The following is a 17031-nucleotide window of genomic DNA, read 5'->3' on the forward strand; positions in this document are numbered from 1 at the left end:
ACTGTCTTTCTATTTCGGGGTGATGCAAAGCAGAGCAGAGTAGTCCGATTATGGATGGGTGGGGCCGTAACTACGTATGTGTGTATATCTATATATATTTACACGCAACCATCGGACCTTAAAGAGAGAATTTCTGCAGAAAAGTGAAGGGTAACCCTGAGAACGTCAAGCCCTAGCACAAGCACCAACTCGGCCCCATCACCTTCGTTACTCTTGGATATAGGTACGGGATTTTCGATCCTTGGTTTTGCGTTTTATCGATCTGCTGAGTTTGCCTTTGTTTACTTGATTGATTTTTTCCCGAAGATTCATGATGTGGAAGGTCCAACTATTTCTGCATATTTGAGAATAAGATGGTTCTGTTTCTACACATAAGGTAAGAAAGCCGGATCAAGTTTGTTTGCATTCGGCGTTCTTTGGGTTAAAACCTTTAGGAACATACATTTCTATAGGTCAAAAAGTTTCAACTGTGATAGATTCCATATATAGGGCCTTATATATGATAAGCAAGCAAGGGAGTCCTGAGCCTTTTATAAAGAATGTTATACGCTGCATTTGTAACACACCCATGGATTGATAGTAAATAAAATGAGATATCCCACATCGAGAGTGAGAAAACCTCCAAAAATTAGAAGGAAGAAGAAGAAATGAAGATGATTAAGATTATATTAATTTCTGGAAAAGGAAGAACGATATAATCCACTACAACTTTATGTAAGAATTCCCAAACGCCTCCCATCTACTGGGCCTCGTGGGCCATGGCTTAACAAACTAACATAAAGCAACATAAAAGAAATTAAAGAGGTTCATTACATCTTTACACTACAGGTGGAAAGCCGATGAATTACTTGGTCCGTGTGATGGGGACGCATTACACAAGTCTGGGGTTTAACCAGAAAAACCACCCAAGTGAAGTTAATAATTGCTGCCCATGTGCAGCTCGGCTCTCCCACCCCATGTGCCCTGAATGTTGATTCTAGGGCTGTGCATAAAGGGCCTTGGGCCCGATCCATCCGAATAACCGACTTGCCCAACCCGAAAAAAAACAGGTTCATCGGGTCAATGTATAATTGCGGGTTGAAACAGAGTCGAAACTGTGAAACCGATTTTCATACCTCTCTCGTATCTTCTCCCGAGTCCCCACTGCGGAAACCCAAGCCACTGCCGTTCTCCGTCGACGTTCGCCGTTACGGTTTGCTTCCATTTCTGCTTCCCTGGCCCAGGTTACTCTCTCTTTTGCTCAACTGTTAAAATCTGTGTCTTTGTGTTTCTTCTTCTTGCTTCTCTCGTATGCAAGATTGGGTCGATGAGATTAGGAGCCTGAATTTGCCGGCTTGGCTTCTAGGCTCCCCCATCGAGCTCATGGTTGATTTTTCAGGTTTATACTCTTGTACGTTCGGCCTCCATTCAGATTTGAGTCTTTGACTTTTCTGCCAAGATTTTCAAAATCTGCCTTTTGATCTGGCATCTCTTAAGGGGAAAGCCTGTGTTTTTCTTCTTCTCAGTGTTGGCGGAAGCGAACTTCATAAGCTTATGTTACACCCTCTGCAAAGAAGCGGGGCAAAAGCAATGGGGATGGTACCACTTGAAAGATTACTTTGATCACATGCATTCACACACACATTGGAGTTGCACTTTCCTTCTTCACACTCGCAGCAAGGGATTTTCCACTACACAAGAATATTCCTTCAAGCTTCAAGACTCTGTGGCTCTTATCTTTAGACCTTTCTATCTAACCTCTCCTTAATCACCTACCCATGCCTTGCCTCCCTCTTTCCTCTTGCTTTGAATGTCATTTTTCTCGTTTTTTCATATGTACTGATAAAAAAAAAAAAAAAAAAAGGTAAAATAATTTTTCATACGTATTTTTTTCTTGGTTTCTTGAGTTTTTTTCCTGAATAGTTTCACTCGATTAAAGAGTCATTGGTTTCTTGGGTTTAATACTTAATTATGTTATCATGCTACTGCTGCAGGTGGAGTGGGAGGAGGAAGGAGCATCATTCAAAAGGTTCCAGGGAACCGGAGGCAGAGAGAGAGAAGGGCTTTTCAAGCAGCGGGGAAAAAAATGATTGCGGGCCAAGTCAGGTCGGACCAAAAAAATGATTGGGTGGGCCAATGTGCAGGCCTAGGTTCCAGGAACACAGAATGTTGCTGAGGCGACCTTTTCTAGGAACCTGGAAGCACAGTCAATGGAAGAAAATCTTCCAGCCTTTCACAACGCTTTATCAACCTCTGCAAGCCACTCACGATCACATAGTCTCCACCAACATTTCTATAGCCCAGCTCTGCAAGATTGGGCAACTTGACATTGCACGCAAAATGTTTGATGAGATGCCCGAACGAACTGTTGTGTCTTGGAACACCCTGATTTCTGGTTACTCCAAATGGGGAAAATACGATGAAGCCCTAAAACTAACTTCAATCATGCACCACAGCACTATAAAGCTAAATGAGACTACTTTTTCCTCTATACTAAGTGTGTGCGCGCGTTCGAGTTTGCTATACGAGGGAAAAGAGCTTCATTGTTTGGTTTTGAAATCTAGGTCTGAAAGATTTGAGTTTGTGGGTAGCTCATTGTTGTACTTCTATGCGAGCTGTAGTAAGATTGAAGAAGCTAAGCGGGTGTTTGACGAGTTCCATGATGAAAATGACTTGCTGTGGAGTTTGATGCTTGTAGGTTATGTGCAATGTAACTTAATGAGTGAAGCTATGGAAGTTTTTAAAAATATGCCATCCCGAGATGTTGTGGCATGGACTACGTTGATTTCTGGATTTGTGAGGAGTGAGGATGGGTGTGAAAGGGCTTTGGAGATGTTTCGGAGGATGAGAAGGAATTGTGAGGTAATGCCAAATGAGTTTACTTTGGATTGCATTTTAAGGGCTTGTGGAAGATTGGGTAGCCTAAGCGGAGGGAGGACTGTCCACGGACTTTTGATCAAATATGGATTTGAGTTTGATCACTCGATTGGTGGTGCATTGATTGAATTGTATTGTGAATGTGAGGCTATTGAGGATGCCAAGATAGTGTATGATAGAATGGGAAATCCTTGTTTAAATGCTTCAAATTCACTTATTGGCGGACTTATATTGATGGGTAGGATTAAAGATGCTGAACTTATTTTTAATGGACTGCTTGAAAAAAATCCAGTCTCATGTAATTTGATGATTAAAGGTTATGCAATGAGCGGTCAAGTCAAGGAATCAGAGAGGATTTTTAATAGCATGACCCAAAAAACTATAATTTCTTTGAATACTATGATTTCTGTGTATTCCAGGAAGGGTGAACTTGATAAAGCTTTGAGGCTATTTGAAGAAACCAAAGGGGAAAGAAATCCAGTGACATGGAATTCAATGATGTCGGGTTATATTCAAAATCATCACCATGAAGAGGCTTTCAAACTATATGTGACCATGCACAGATTATCAATAAACTCTACTAGATCGACATTCTCTACTCTATTTCATGCTTGTACATGCCTTGGATCTCTTCAACTAGGACAATTACTTCATGCCCACCTGATCAAAACACCATTTGAATCAAATGCTTATGTTGGAACATCTCTTATAGATATGTACTCCAGATGTGGGAGCATCCCTGATGCTCAAAAATCATTTAGTGGTATCTCTTCACCCAATGTGGCAGCTTGGACAGCTCTTATTAATGGGTTTGCACATCATGGAATTGGCTGCAAAGCAATTTTACTATTTGAGGATATGTTAAAGCAAGGAGTTTTTCCTAATGGAGCTACCTTTGTGGGGATTTTGTCTGCGTGTGGTCGTGCTGGTCTAGTTGATGAAGGGATGCGAATTTTCTATTCAATGCAAAAATGTTACGGAGTAACCCCTGATTTAGAACACTACACATGTGTGGTAGATCTTCTTGGTCGTTCAGGCCATCTGCAACAAGCTCAAGAGTTTATAAAAAATATGCCTATTGAACCAGATGGGGTTGTCTGGGGAGCTTTGCTGAGTGCCTGTTGGTTGTGGATGGACATAGAGTTGAGTGGGAGAGTGGCTGAGAAAGTGTTCAGTTTGGATCCCAAGCCAATATCTGCTTATGTTATTCTATCTAACATCTATTCTATTTTGGGGAAATGGGGGGAGAAGTCAAGTGTGAGGAAGAGATTAAGGGGCTTAGGCATAAAAAAGGCTCCTGGTTGTAGTTGGATTGAGCTGGACAGTAGAGTTCATGTGTTCTTTGTAGAAGATAGAACCCATCCTCATTGCCATGATATTTATACAACTTTGCAACATCTAACATCCAATAGTGGAGGCTGTTTACTTTAAAGCAACATACTCATTGAAGATCTCACTTCAGTTGTCATTTTTCTTTCTTGTTAATTTTTTTTCTCTCCATACACCCTCTTGGCTTTGGTTTTATTTCTAGATTTTGGTATGCTAACAAATTAGATAGAGTTTTTAAAAAATAATTGATCTGAAATTATCGGTTTAGGTTATCTTCCTCCATATGGATGATTCACATATTTGTTACAGTTTATCATAACAGTATTATCTCTTTACATCTATACTATAGGTAGATGCAGTTCTGGGAAATATCCTGTGTTTTTGTTATTTGCCACAAACATTGTTTTGTTTAGGGTTAAGCTCACTGTAGCAAATCTCTGCAAGTATTGACTTGGGTAGGTATAGGCTTTAACCTGTTTAAAATGGTTCTGATTGTGTTTGCAAATATAGTCATATTCCTTTTCCTTCGGTTGAGCATTATGAACAGGTTTGTGAATGGGCTCAACTTGTGTTACATATTCTTCAACGCTGGCCCATACACCGTGGTGACAGAATATTCCAAATGGAACCTTCAATATGTCTTTTTTTTTTTTTTTCACTTTCCAATTGCATGGTGGTCAATCATCATGCATGCTGGATGATTGTTGGAAACCACCCAAGTGAAGTCAATAATTGCCGCTCATGTGTAGCTCAGCTCTCTCACCCCATTGCACCGAATATTGATTCCATGTAAGCTTCCATGTGCACCGAATGCACATGAGCACTGCACCTTTACATGGCCACCAAATGCACCGAAAGGCTACTCCTCCTTTTCAGCATCAAAATCTGCTGAATTCTTGCACCCATTTGTGCTGCATTGCTGCAAGCCTCTCCTATTATACGAGAGGTTTGCTGAAGAATAAATCATCCTCACATTGGTGAGTGATCAAGGGCAGAGAGCGAAATGTAGGGACTGGGGAAACCCAGTACAGAGGGCCATTTGAGAGATAGAGAGGTTGTTATGAGTGTTTGTAATTTTGTACAAACATATTGAAAATCGAAGTTTCCGCTCCAGTGGACGTAGGTAAATTGTCGAACCACTTAAATATTGTTTCTATCCTGTATATGTGTGTGTTTCTAGGCGGTCCTGGGCACAACAGTTCTATTATTCATTAAAAGTTCTTTATCATTTTCACGGCTATGATTTGATGATGGAAGAACTAACATTGTTTTTTCACTTCTGTGAGATGTACTTCTGGTCATCATCATACCAACATGCAGGAATTGAGCTGGTTTTTATATTTCAATGGATGCCAAGAGGTTCATCCAATTGGTCGAGGAGAAAAAGAAGAGAGCTGTGGAAAAGAAAGAGGCCCCTTTGAAATGGGAACAGAAGCTTGAAGCTGCTGCAGAGGCAAAGTCTGATGCTGAAGCCAAGGAGCGGAAGCTGAAGGCTGCAAAGCATAAAAGAAAATCTGTGTCCCATTCCGATAGTGACAGTGATGGTGACAGCAGTGATGGGGGAAGAAAATCAAATAATAGAGCCCACAAGAGGCACAGAAAGTATTCCCACTCTAACTGGGGCAGTGACAATGAAAAGTGCAAGGAGAAGAAATCCAAGAAAAAGTCTAGGAGGCAATCCTATAGTTCAAATGATGACAGCGATGATGAGTATGAGAGGTACTCTGATGAATAAAGGAAGAGAAAGAAGCGAAACCACAGAAGGCGCCGGCATCACAATTCAAGATCTGATTCTAGTGCTGATGGCTCTTCAAGTGATGATGATGATGATGATGATCCAATAAAGAGGAGAGGCTATGCTAAGTGTCACAAACACCATAGGCTACTGGGATCTAGTGGTTCAGATTTTCATAGTGAGACATGATGGAACAATTCAAAGGAGAAGTCATCCAAAGCTCCACAATCGCCATCACCAGTTGGAGTGTAGTGCTTCAGATTCTTCAAGTGATGAGGAAAATGGTGTAGTTAGGAGGAAAATCCATGTGAAGCACCATAAACATCATAGACGATCGCATAGGGTGGGGTCAAAGTCATCTGATTCAGATGGCCACAGACGCCATCAAAGGAGTGAATCTATAGGAAAGTCATCAGATGACAATCATGAAGAAGCTAAAGACCAACGGACAAGATTTTTGGCCATCACCACCACAAGCATTGACACCATCACTCATTATGATGATAGAAACCGTTGGCTCAAAGCAGAACATGATTGGAAGGGTACAGAGGATGCGGAGCAACATTGGGAACAAAAATTGCTGCTCACGATGGTGACAAGTAGGGTGACTTTTTGTGTATGAGTTGATTAATATGCCACATTAATTCTTATTAGCTTTATATTGTGGCTCGAGCGGTTGAGTTGTTGAAACGTTAATGCGGACAGATTGGGTTTGATTTGTACTCGAAATAAGGCTCTTATTCGGACTTGGTTAGTAATTCAAGATCCCTAACCTATTGTTAAACCAGTCTGTTAGTATTTGATCTTTGTATTTCTCTATGATTCTCTTTTTGCTTGGTTTATAGAGTTGATACGGCTACTTGATGTTTGAGTTTAGCTTCCAAATTGGTTGAGCATGATCTCCTACGACTTCTTGACTGACCTCTCCTCCCCCATTTTCTTCGTGGTGCAATCTGCAGCCGCTTTGTCAAGTATTGTACGTATTTTGAACTGTGGAGCTGGGACGAGATGCTTGGTGCTTGTTCTTCAGTGAGTGGACTAGTTTCTAAAATATGGTTTATGTGAACGTCGAAGCATGGGTTCTCCTCCCCATGCTTCGTGGGGAGGAGAACTTTCAAATTGGTTTATAGAGTTGATACGGCTACTTGATGTTTGAGTTTAGCTTCCAAATTGGTTGAGCATGATCTCCTACGACTTCTTGACTGACCTCTCCTCCCCCATTTTCTTCGTGGTGCAATCTGCAGCCGCTTTGTCAAGTATTGTACGTTTTTTGAACTGTGGAGCTGGGACGAGATGCTTGGTGCTTGTTCTTCAGTGAGTGGACTAGGTTTCTAAAAAATGGTTTATGTGAACGTCGAAGCATGGGTTCTCCAAATTAGGGGTTCAGTTTTCCTCTGAGCATCGAAGTGTCGTTAAACGTTGACCTCTTTTAAGATTTTTGAGAGAATCCTTCAAATCCCTCCGACAGTGATAACAACATGCTTAAATATAGGTATAATTAACCCAAATACAAATCTATGGGATAACAAGCCTATCCCGCATAGCTGATTCCTGCCCAACGAGACAAAAGAGTTTTATCTCTTATTCAATAAAGAGCAACCACTTTGGTCACTTCAACACAATGGCTCAATTTCATTATTCGGAATGGAATTACCTCCGACTTTTGTATGCTACAACGAAGTATTAGGCACAAAGTGGATTGCCATGAATTCAGCGAGTTCGTTCACTCCTTGTCAAAACTTTAGTATGAATCCTGCAACCTAGCTTGCTTGAGAGGCAGTTTTCATTCTGTATTGGTCCTAAAAGGATGCTCACAAACCCTAAAATTATTTTATTTTCTATGCCAAGCTGAGAATATCTTCAGCGATTGGAACAAATAAATCACTAACGGTTGCTCAACAATATTACAATAATACAGCCTCCATCTGGTTTGTCAAAAGTTCTTTAGTATCTTCTCACTTGACACCCCATCTGCTACAAGAATTGAGGTAATCTCCTGCAAAAAAAATAGACAAATTATCTTACCATCAAACAATTGAACTTTAATGACCATGACATGATGTTTGAATTGGGAGGTAACGCCTTCTGCCATGGGGCTATCACGTATAAAAACGAGATTTATACAAACATTAAGATGCAGATAACACGCTGCTGTAATCTATCTACAATTAAAAATGGTTTCATAATTTTTATGTGCCATTGTTCTTGCTATTTCACTAGGATGTCCAAAAGCATCGAAAATATTATGCTCTCTTTAATATGCCAATGCATTCTTCTTCTTTTTTATAAGTAATATGCCGATACATTCATGCACCAATATCAATAAAAAGATGAGCATATCACTTCTTGCAGACAAAAGATGGACCAACAAGAACAGTGATTATTCACGGCCATGAGCAAAGAAAATAAGTTATAACATTAGTCACAAGGAAAGGACCCTGAACAGTGGCAGATACAAACAGTAGAAACAACAAATTATGTAGCCAACACAAAATTGCTGCTATCCAAGACTTCTCTGAGCTAATTGTTGAAATCAATCTGAGAAAAAATGCAACTATTACTAAGTTTCTTGCAGAGATGATGGGAAACTGCATCCATATTTCCAAACTGATCCTTTTTTTAAGTAACAACATGAATATCAATGGGAACTCCATTTACTGTCCGTCTGCAACCACCCCCTCCCTCCCACAAACAAGAAAGAGGAGAAGGAGAGAGACCACAGAGACAGCAAGATTTCCAAAAAACTGTAACAGGTACTTCATCTCAAAATAGATGACGTGATTTTGCAGTGACAAGATTATGTGGAAAGCTAAAATGTATAGAGATCTTCCTAAAATACCTTTTATCTTATCGAAGTGGCACAACTTTTGACAATAATTTTGTTTGGTAGTTGGAAAAGAAAAAGTGAAGGTAATATAGAAAACTGGAGAAGTATGACCTTCTAATTTTGAAAGGTTCCATACATTTGATGGAACTCAAAATGATGGGCCATCTTCTATTTTGAGAAGCAAGAAGTAAAACATAAAATAATTAGACTAGAAAAGTGGCAAACCTCAGTCATCTGTTTCTGCCCACAGAGTACAGCACCAACAGACTGAGGGCTGTAAATTTGCTTCGCTCTACTGAAAGCAGCCTGCAACAGCAATCATGTGTGGAAATGCTGAATTGATTCTAGGGACAAATAAGATCAAAAACCCAATTGCTCACACACACTCTACCTGTACATAGCCACTTTCGCCCGTCCAACTGTCATCCGGTTGGGATAACACAGGCACAATCTTAACCCCAGAAGATTCCCAATCTCTAAATCTATCCTATAAAAGGAAGTAGCACAAATTTAAAATCAGCTTCCAAATAGTGGACTAGCTGTGCTGATTCTACAGAAAAGGTATGTAAAACTGGAAAAAAAAAAAAAAAAAAAAAAAAAAAGGACATCGGGCAAACCTGATAAGCCATTCGCTTAAGGTTTCTAGCCCCATAATAAAGCCTCACATCAGATCTCTTAGAAGCACCAAAACCTGACTCAATGAGAGACCGAATTGGACTGCAGATGAGAAAGTCAAGAGCATTAGTAACTGATGTGGAAATGCAGATGGAAGAATAACCGCAAGCAATAACATGCTAGCTGAACGATCCGTTGAGAAATGTTACATTGTGAACACATGGGTGCACCGTGCAGCAAACACTTGCCTTCATAGATTAAAAACGAAGATTTATTTATTTTAGGCAAGAAGCCTAATTATCAGTTATGGACTGCAGTTAAGCAAAATACAACAAATTACAATAAAATGGAGGAGAATTTAAGAGAACGAAATACATTTGATCAAATTTTCAACTTTCATTCTGGCGAAAGAAAATATTCAAATGGAAAAAACCACAACTTCAATTTCATTTCGTAAACGGTCCTTTCGACCATTAAGTTCTTTCCAGGGACAGAACAGGAAAATAAGCTTAAAAATCAATCAGAAATCTGACCTGATCCCCGATCCGGTGGCGAAAATAAGAACCGTAGGATAAGCATCGGGCGGCTCAATCCGGTCGATCCCGAAGCCTCTCCCCATGACCGGGCTGAGTTCAACCACATCTCCTTTCCTCAAGCCACAGAGAAGCTCGGCAGTGGAGCCGGCGATGCTCTTCACCAGGAACTCGAAGTTGCCACTTGCGGCGGCAAAAGAGGGCGGGGACGCGATGGCAAGGAAGGAGGGCTTGTCGGAGACAGGAACTCGGAGCTGGAGGTACTGGCCGGCGCAGGTGTGGGAGGCGGCTAGGTCAGGTGAGTCGGAGATGTCGATGGAGACGTGGAAAATGGACTCGGCGGCAGGCTCGACTAGGGAGAGAGGCGCTGGGGTCCAAACGGTGGTGTCCTGACGTACAGCAGCAGCAATGGAGAAGCGGCGATGGGGGTGGGGCCTCAATTGGGGGAGAGAGAGGCGGCGTAGGACAGACATGGGAGGGCTAAGGTGGGCATGGGGAAGAGACGGAGTTAGGGAGAGGCGGCTGGGAGAAAGAGTAACGGCCATCAATTTTTTTTTTTTTTTTTTTTTTTTTAAGAACTGTTAGTCAAAGGAGTAGGGTAAGACGATACCTTTGAACTTTCAAGTCTTCGTAACTGGGGAGGGAGGGTGGGAGGGACTGCCGGCGGTGAGGTACGTAGCTGGAACGTGGACTGTTATATAAAATCCGACGCGTGCTAGATTGGTTGATCCAGGTGACCACACGTGTCTTCTTTCCGAGTGATCCGGGGAACCTAGAGGATAAAGCGGCTACAAAGATCATAATAACACCAAGAATAATTCTATGAAATATGTAAATATCACGGTATCATTTTGAAAAAAATAAAATTTTTTATATTTTCATATAAATTTCATATTATATTTACTTTTTCAAAACAATTATACAATATTTACACAATTCACGATTATTAATATCTTTTCTCCTCCAAAACGGGTAAATGTGGCTAAAATTCAGCATCATTGCTAATACAACTACTGTAGCAATGCCATGTAAATGGGACGTGCATCAGTTCAAGGATTACAATCATCCACTCTGGACACTGTCGATTTGCCAATTAAACAGTCATGCTACAACTTTTGAGGCCAAAGTTTGGAAGAGACGAGCAACATTTCAATGTTAGCAAGTCCTTAACACAAGGCAAGAAGATATAATCAACAGATTTCAATGTTCCCAACACGCAAAAGGTAAAAATATACATGTCCGCTTTCTTTTCCCCCTTATTTAAACACCAAGAAAAAAGGGGCAGACTGTCCGCTCCATTTCACTTTCACACTCTACAATAATACGATTAAAAACAGAAATGGAAAAATCCTCATACATTCGATCTCAAAAAATGAACAATCCCATTGCCTGGCACTCTGCCAGCAACTCCTAAATTATTGGATTTCGCGATTATCAAGAAAGGTAACAAGGAGCCTTGAGGGAAGGGAAGAGATTTGTCTACGATGCAGATTCCCTGGCAATCTTCTCTGCCTTAGCAATGACCTCATCAATACCTCCAACCATGTAAAACGACTGTTCTGAAAGGTCATCGTATTTTCCATCCAACACTCCCTGCCAACCAAAACAGAACATCAATGAGCAAAACTCGCACACTTCCGCAAAAGCTAAACACCAAAATTCCTATGCCAACATTGTCCATGCACATATGTATGTGTCTGCCGCTATCCGCATGGTATTTGCCAGTGGATGCCTAATGCCTTGTGTATGTTTGCACAATCATTTTGCAAAACAAAAAACACAAACGAACCCATAATACTTCAACAGCAGCAAGTACAATCACCACAGCCATACTAACCAAATGAAATGGCCATGTAATATACAATGTGCCTCAGAACCACAAGTAGGATTGTTATTTTTTCAATATATGAGCTTCTCCAGAAAAGAAAGGGAAAACAAAAGCCTTTTCATTGGAGCTCTAAGAATACTTTATCAAGAACAGAATTCCAAGCTTATTCACCATCAATTTAACCAAGAAAGATAGACAAAGTAGGTACCTGGAAGCTAGTAATACTCTCTTTTAATTCCACGTACTTGCCAGGAGCACCAGTGAACACTTCCGCAACATGGAAAGGCTGGCTCAAAAACCTCTGAATTTTACGTGCACGAGCAACAGTCAGCTTGTCATCTTCACTGAGCTCATCCATTCCCAAAATAGCAATAATATCTTGCAGATTTTTGTAGTTCTGGAGAACCTTTTGTACCCCACGAGCAGTATTGTAGTGTTCCTCACCCAAAATGTGGGGGGAAAGCATTCGAGATGTAGAATCTAAAGGATCGACGGCAGGATAGATACCAAGCTCAGAAATCTGTTTAAATTAAAGCAACAGAGATATAAGTAGATGATAACATGGCAATAATTATTCAAAAAGCCACTAGTACAGCATGAAACATAGAGAAACCTGTCGAGACAACACAGTTGTCGCATCCAAGTGAGCAAAGGTTGTGGCAGGAGCAGGATCTGTCAAGTCATCAGCGGGCACATAAATAGCTTGCACAGACGTAATAGACCCTTTCTTGGTAGTTGTAATACGCTCTTGAAGGCCTCCAAGATCAGTTGCCAGAGTTGGCTGGTAACCAACAGCAGATGGAATACGTCCAAGCAAAGCAGACACCTCAGAGTTAGCCTGCAGGATGCCCCAGAAAGAACAGAGAGGATGGCGCAACATTTAGGAAGATGAATCAAAAGATACAAGGAAATCTTCAGGTACAGAAAAGGCTCCTTGGAAAGTATGCTTACTTGGGTAAAGCGGAAAATGTTGTCAATAAAGAGGAGCACATCCTGACCCTCGGCATCACGAAAGTGTTCAGCCACAGTCAGACCAGTGAGACCAACACGAGCACGAGCACCAGGTGGCTCATTCATTTGACCATATACAAGAGCACATTTGCTTTCAGCCTGAAAAAAGGAAACGATGCAATTAAATTCTAACTAGGTGTTTTTACATCCTTCAAGTTTATTACTAAATCTTCAGTTACTTAAACAATCAATATACCAATAAAAAATAAAATCCAAAAAATGTGAACTGCATTCTACTAACCTGCTTTTCACCCAGCTTAATGACACCACTCTCCATCATTTCCCTGTACAAGTCATTACCCTCTCGAGTACGTTCTCCAACTCCCGCAAACACAGAGAAACCACCTGAAAAATAAATTAATTGGTAAATAAATTTAGCTAAAAAAATGATAACAGTGCATGCAGTACATATTTGAGTAAACCAACCATGAGCTTTTGCAACATTGTTGATAAGTTCCATGATAAGCACAGTTTTTCCTACACCAGCACCACCAAACAGACCAATCTTACCACCCCTTTGGTATGGTGCAAGAAGATCAACAACCTGTAGAAAAAATAAATAAATAACTAATTTTGTAACAGCTATTACACCACACTCGATCCCACTCTAGATCACATGAGAATCCAAGTTCTACAGTAGAAGGGTCGGCCAAAAAGTACCTTAATTCCCGTAACAAGGATTTGTTGTTCAGTTGCCTGCTCAACAAATGATGGAGCTTCTCTATGGATTGGCAAATAGTGATCGGTTTCTGTTGGCATATCACCAGTAAAATCGTCAGCAAACTTACATCATGGGAATAATGACCAAAAAGGGTGACCCATTTACAACTAGACAGTCAAGGTGTATATTTCTTACTGATTTCACCCCTCTCGTCAATGGGCTCCCCAATAACATTCATGATACGGCCGAGAGTAGCTCTACCAACAGGCACCTAAAGGAACACAAAAAGTAACTCAGCAAAAAGAAATAAAAAGTTATCAATGACAACACAATTTTTAATTTTTTTTTTTTGTAATTAATAAGAATTTTATTACCAAAATGTATACAAATGAATGTATACAAAGGAAATACCTACTACATTCTAGAAAGCAGGAAAACTAAAACAGAAACAGATTCAATACGTTATCACCATTCCTTACAAAGATCTGAGGCCACAAACTCAAAGTAGAAAAGAATAAATTTCAAAGATCTTCAAAAAACCGCTCTGTCTTCAAAACATCTCCCATTCCTTTGTGTTATGTGGTGTCTATCAATGACAACACACTTATGCGCAAAAAAAACAAACATGCTGATAAACGGAGAACAGATTGCCAAAATCGAAGAAAAAATAAAGAGAAGACTTCTACAATAAAAAATAAAACTCAGAAAATATGAATTGCAAAATATTGAGAAAATGCAACGTCGTAGGACTGAGCTTTTGGTGGAATTCAGCCGCCGACCCTAGTTGTAGAAACAGAATATTGATTCGTAACACACTAGCAAGTAGCAACGTGTCAAACGGAGTAAGTTAAAAACATGTCCACTTTTCACATCAATCAGCATCATGATTACCATTTCAAACATTCATGCATCTTCTTAACCCCTCGACCCATGTCAGAACAAAACTTAGGCATCTTCTTGATCCCTATCAAAACAATGACTCGAACACTATAGAGGAGATCTCCCCTTATGACAACGAAAAACACTCTCCCTGGTTGCGCAGAGAGAACAGATGAGAAAAACCAAAAAAAGTTACCACATTGATTCTGTTACAGGGAAAAGGGTGCAACCAATTTCGAAAATAAAAAAAGCTCGTTTAGGACTCGTTGACCAGAGGGTTTCACTTTGGAAAGTCTCAAACAATTGAAAATATACTTTTTATAAGTGAAACAATCGAAAAGATAATATTAAAAAAAGCTCGTTTAGGACTCGTTGACCAGAGGGTTTCACTTTGGAAAGTCTTAAACAATTGAAAAGATACTTTTTATAAGTGAAACAATCGAAAAGATAATATTTTAACTTCCCACATTTTCTCAACACACAATGAGAAATAACACCCAGATCTATAAATCACAAGAGCAACCAAATCTCTGTTATTCCCACATTATAAACATCAAAATCCCCAACTTTTATAATCAAGTCTCGTCAATCAAAAACAGTCAGCTAAAGAAACCAAAGAAATATAGCTCACAGTTATAGGAGAACCGGTGTTGAGCACTCGCTGCCCTCGGACCAATCCTTCGGTACCGTCCATAGCGATAGTACGAACCACGTTCTCCCCCAAGTGCTGCGCCACTTCCAGCACCAGCCGGATCGAGTTGTCAAGAACCTCCAAAGCTGTTAGGATCGGCGGAAGCCCCTCCGCGAACCTCACGTCCACGACGGCACCGATCACCTGGCACACCTGCCCGATTGCTCCGGCTCCGGTGAACTCGTCGGTGATCTTCCCTCCCTTACCGGAGTCCTTCGGTGGAGCCGGTGGGGAAGGCGGAGCGGCCGCAGCGGCCGAGGTCGAGTATTCCGCCACACGCGAGAGGAGATAGCCGTATGGAGACGCGCGGCTTGGGGGTGCTGGGGACGCGAGTCTAGGGCTGGGGCTCGAGAGGGGCGATCTGGAAGAAGATCGCCGAGTGGACGATCGGAGAAGAGATGATAAAATCCTTCGGGAAGCCATGGCGGAGGAGCTTCAGTCAGTGGGAGAAGGGCTAGGGTTTGTGAACTTTTGGGCGGTGCTATAAACTACGGCTACAGTAGCCAAATAGGAATATTCTTGCTTTTCTTTTTCCGATAAATATGGAAAATATATTAAAAATAAATTTATAAATTGAAGTAATTATTATAAAATAAATCTAATAAATTTTATAAAATTACGTTAATTTATAAATTTATTTTATAAATATCTTTATATTTATTGAAGATATATACAGTTAATTTTAGTTACTAATATATAAAACTTATTAACTTATTAATAAGTTTTTAATTTTATTTATAATAATAATAAGTCTCAAGACAAATGCTATAAATTAATTACTAAGATGTAAAACTTATTCACTTATCTCAAAACAAATGGTATATCCGTACATTAGTTTTTAAGTCACCGAATTCTTCTCAAATTTATGAAAGAAAAATATTGTTATCTATATCAATTTTTCATCTTTAATTATATTAGTTAATGTATCATATTTACGTTATTTTTATTAAAATAATAAATAATATTACTCTTTATTCTAGATATTAGCATCTCTAATTGAAATAACAAAACTAAGAATAATTTAAATGAGAAAGATTGGGATTGTAGTGTATTAGAACACTCTTATCGGATTATTTAAATAACAAAACTAAGAATAATAATCAAAATAAATTTATCTTATATTATTTTATTATTATATAAAGAAAAATAGCAATTTCAATGTAAAAACTTATGTGAATGAAATAATCAAAAGTTAAATTCATCTCATATTCATCAAAATGTCCTTTAACTTTGCCTAATCCACTAAGGATGCTCTAGTTTGTTATCTAAACCTTTTAAGTTTGTAAATTTGAAATAGGCAACATTGGATATTTTATTTTATAGAAAAACAAAAAATTAAAAAAAAATCACACATTAAGTCTAAGAGGGATGTTTCTATTAAGATTTTTACTACGCATCATCTATGCATATCATATATCACACTATTTTTATTCTTTTATTTTATTTTATTTAAAAAAATAATTTTATTCTTCTTAAACTGATTAAATTTTTATACTCGTAATCCATATACCATATATTTGATAAGAAAAAAATTAAAAAATATATATAGTATGTAATATGTGAAGATGCCGAGTACAATTTTTTTTCTATAAATTATAATGATCTTAATAAAATCTTCTATTTAAATCATCAAGAATTTTTTTTATCCGTTGTGAAAGAGTCGATCACTATAAATGGTCAAAACTCAAAAGTTTCATGAAGAACAATTTTTCCCAATAAGCACATTTTATAAACCTTTCGCGAGGATGGGCAACGGCAATATTATAAGATTCAATGACAATATTTGACATGAGTGAACCAATACGATATAAAATTAGTAATTTTGATTTTGATATAAATAGATTTGAATCAAAACGAATTGATTCATTAAGACATGATAATAAATCAGTCAATAATGAGTTAACTCCCTTAATCCGAAATCAACCCACAAGAATACGATTAAGTTTTATTTCAAAAGTATAACTTTATTATTATTTGGTTGTAATATTGATATTTTTTAACGAGCTCTTCTACATATTATCCTTATACTATTGTCACCACCTAGATTTTTCTAGAGAATTTCCTAA

General features: G+C 39.1%; 4 protein-coding genes across 5 annotated transcripts; 2 read left to right on the forward strand and 2 right to left on the reverse strand.

Annotated features, from left to right (window-relative positions):
- Positions 1-86: 86 nt before the first annotated feature.
- LOC122314299 (pentatricopeptide repeat-containing protein At2g13600-like) lies at positions 87-6707 on the forward strand. 2 transcript variants are annotated; one of them, XM_043129802.1, is made up of 2 exons: positions 87-223; positions 1974-6707. In XM_043129802.1, the coding sequence occupies exon 2, from the start codon at positions 2116-2118 to the stop codon at positions 4285-4287; it is 2172 nt and encodes a 723-aa protein (XP_042985736.1). In that variant the 5' UTR covers positions 87-223; positions 1974-2115; the 3' UTR covers positions 4288-6707. The 2 variants fall into 2 exon arrangements, with proteins under 2 accessions (XP_042985736.1, XP_042985734.1); XM_043129800.1 differs by lacking the exon at positions 87-223 and adding an exon at positions 1060-1223.
- LOC122313679 lies at positions 5531-6542 on the forward strand. The gene is made up of 2 exons (XM_043128853.1): positions 5531-5904; positions 6032-6542. Exons 1-2 carry the CDS (start codon positions 5531-5533, stop codon positions 6540-6542), a joined length of 885 nt encoding a protein of 294 aa, XP_042984787.1.
- A 692-nt stretch (positions 6708-7399) lies between the features above and the next one.
- On the reverse strand, positions 7400-10547 carry LOC122314301 (fruit protein pKIWI502-like). The gene is made up of 5 exons (XM_043129804.1): positions 9896-10547; positions 9365-9464; positions 9139-9234; positions 8973-9053; positions 7400-7916 (listed from the first exon to the last, which is right to left on the reverse strand). The coding sequence occupies exons 1-5, from the start codon at positions 10438-10440 to the stop codon at positions 7854-7856; spliced, it is 885 nt and encodes a 294-aa protein (XP_042985738.1). The 5' UTR covers positions 10441-10547; the 3' UTR covers positions 7400-7853.
- Positions 10548-11022: 475 nt separating this feature from the next.
- LOC122314300 (ATP synthase subunit beta, mitochondrial-like) lies at positions 11023-15463 on the reverse strand. The gene is made up of 9 exons (XM_043129803.1): positions 14906-15463; positions 13591-13666; positions 13395-13483; positions 13161-13278; positions 12976-13079; positions 12675-12833; positions 12337-12561; positions 11932-12243; positions 11023-11488 (listed from the first exon to the last, which is right to left on the reverse strand). Exons 1-9 carry the CDS (start codon positions 15386-15388, stop codon positions 11375-11377), a joined length of 1680 nt encoding a protein of 559 aa, XP_042985737.1. The 5' UTR covers positions 15389-15463; the 3' UTR covers positions 11023-11374.
- Positions 15464-17031: the final 1568 nt, after the last annotated feature.

This window comes from Carya illinoinensis, chromosome 6 (genome assembly GCF_018687715.1).
Source record: "Carya illinoinensis cultivar Pawnee chromosome 6, C.illinoinensisPawnee_v1, whole genome shotgun sequence".
Classification (NCBI taxonomy): Eukaryota; Viridiplantae; Streptophyta; class Magnoliopsida; order Fagales; family Juglandaceae; genus Carya; species Carya illinoinensis.

What these genes read in the sequence shown, in the direction of transcription:
- LOC122314299 (XM_043129802.1), top strand. Translation starts at nt 2,116, where the DNA reads ATGTGCAGGCCTAGGTTCCAGGAACACAGAATGTTGCTGAGGCGACCT.
- LOC122313679 (XM_043128853.1), top strand. Translation starts at nt 5,531, where the DNA reads ATGGATGCCAAGAGGTTCATCCAATTGGTCGAGGAGAAAAAGAAGAGA. An exon ending in AGCGATGATGAGTATGAGAG is followed by an intron (nt 5,905 to 6,031) that starts GTACTCTGATGA and finishes GATCCAATAAAG; the next exon opens with AGGAGAGGCTATGCTAAGTG.
- LOC122314301 (XM_043129804.1), bottom strand. Translation starts at nt 10,440, where the DNA reads ATGGCCGTTACTCTTTCTCCCAGCCGCCTCTCCCTAACTCCGTCTCTT. An exon ending in GCCACCGGATCGGGGATCAG is followed by an intron (nt 9,465 to 9,895) that starts GTCAGATTTCTG and finishes TCTCATCTGCAG; the next exon opens with TCCAATTCGGTCTCTCATTG. An exon ending in GGCAGAAACAGATGACTGAG is followed by an intron (nt 7,917 to 8,972) that starts GTTTGCCACTTT and finishes TTTTTTTTGCAG; the next exon opens with GAGATTACCTCAATTCTTGT.
- LOC122314300 (XM_043129803.1), bottom strand. Translation starts at nt 15,388, where the DNA reads ATGGCTTCCCGAAGGATTTTATCATCTCTTCTCCGATCGTCCACTCGG. An exon ending in TGACGAGAGGGGTGAAATCA is followed by an intron (nt 13,484 to 13,590) that starts GTAAGAAATATA and finishes ATATGCCAACAG; the next exon opens with AAACCGATCACTATTTGCCA. An exon ending in CAACTGTGTTGTCTCGACAG is followed by an intron (nt 12,244 to 12,336) that starts GTTTCTCTATGT and finishes TAATTTAAACAG; the next exon opens with ATTTCTGAGCTTGGTATCTA.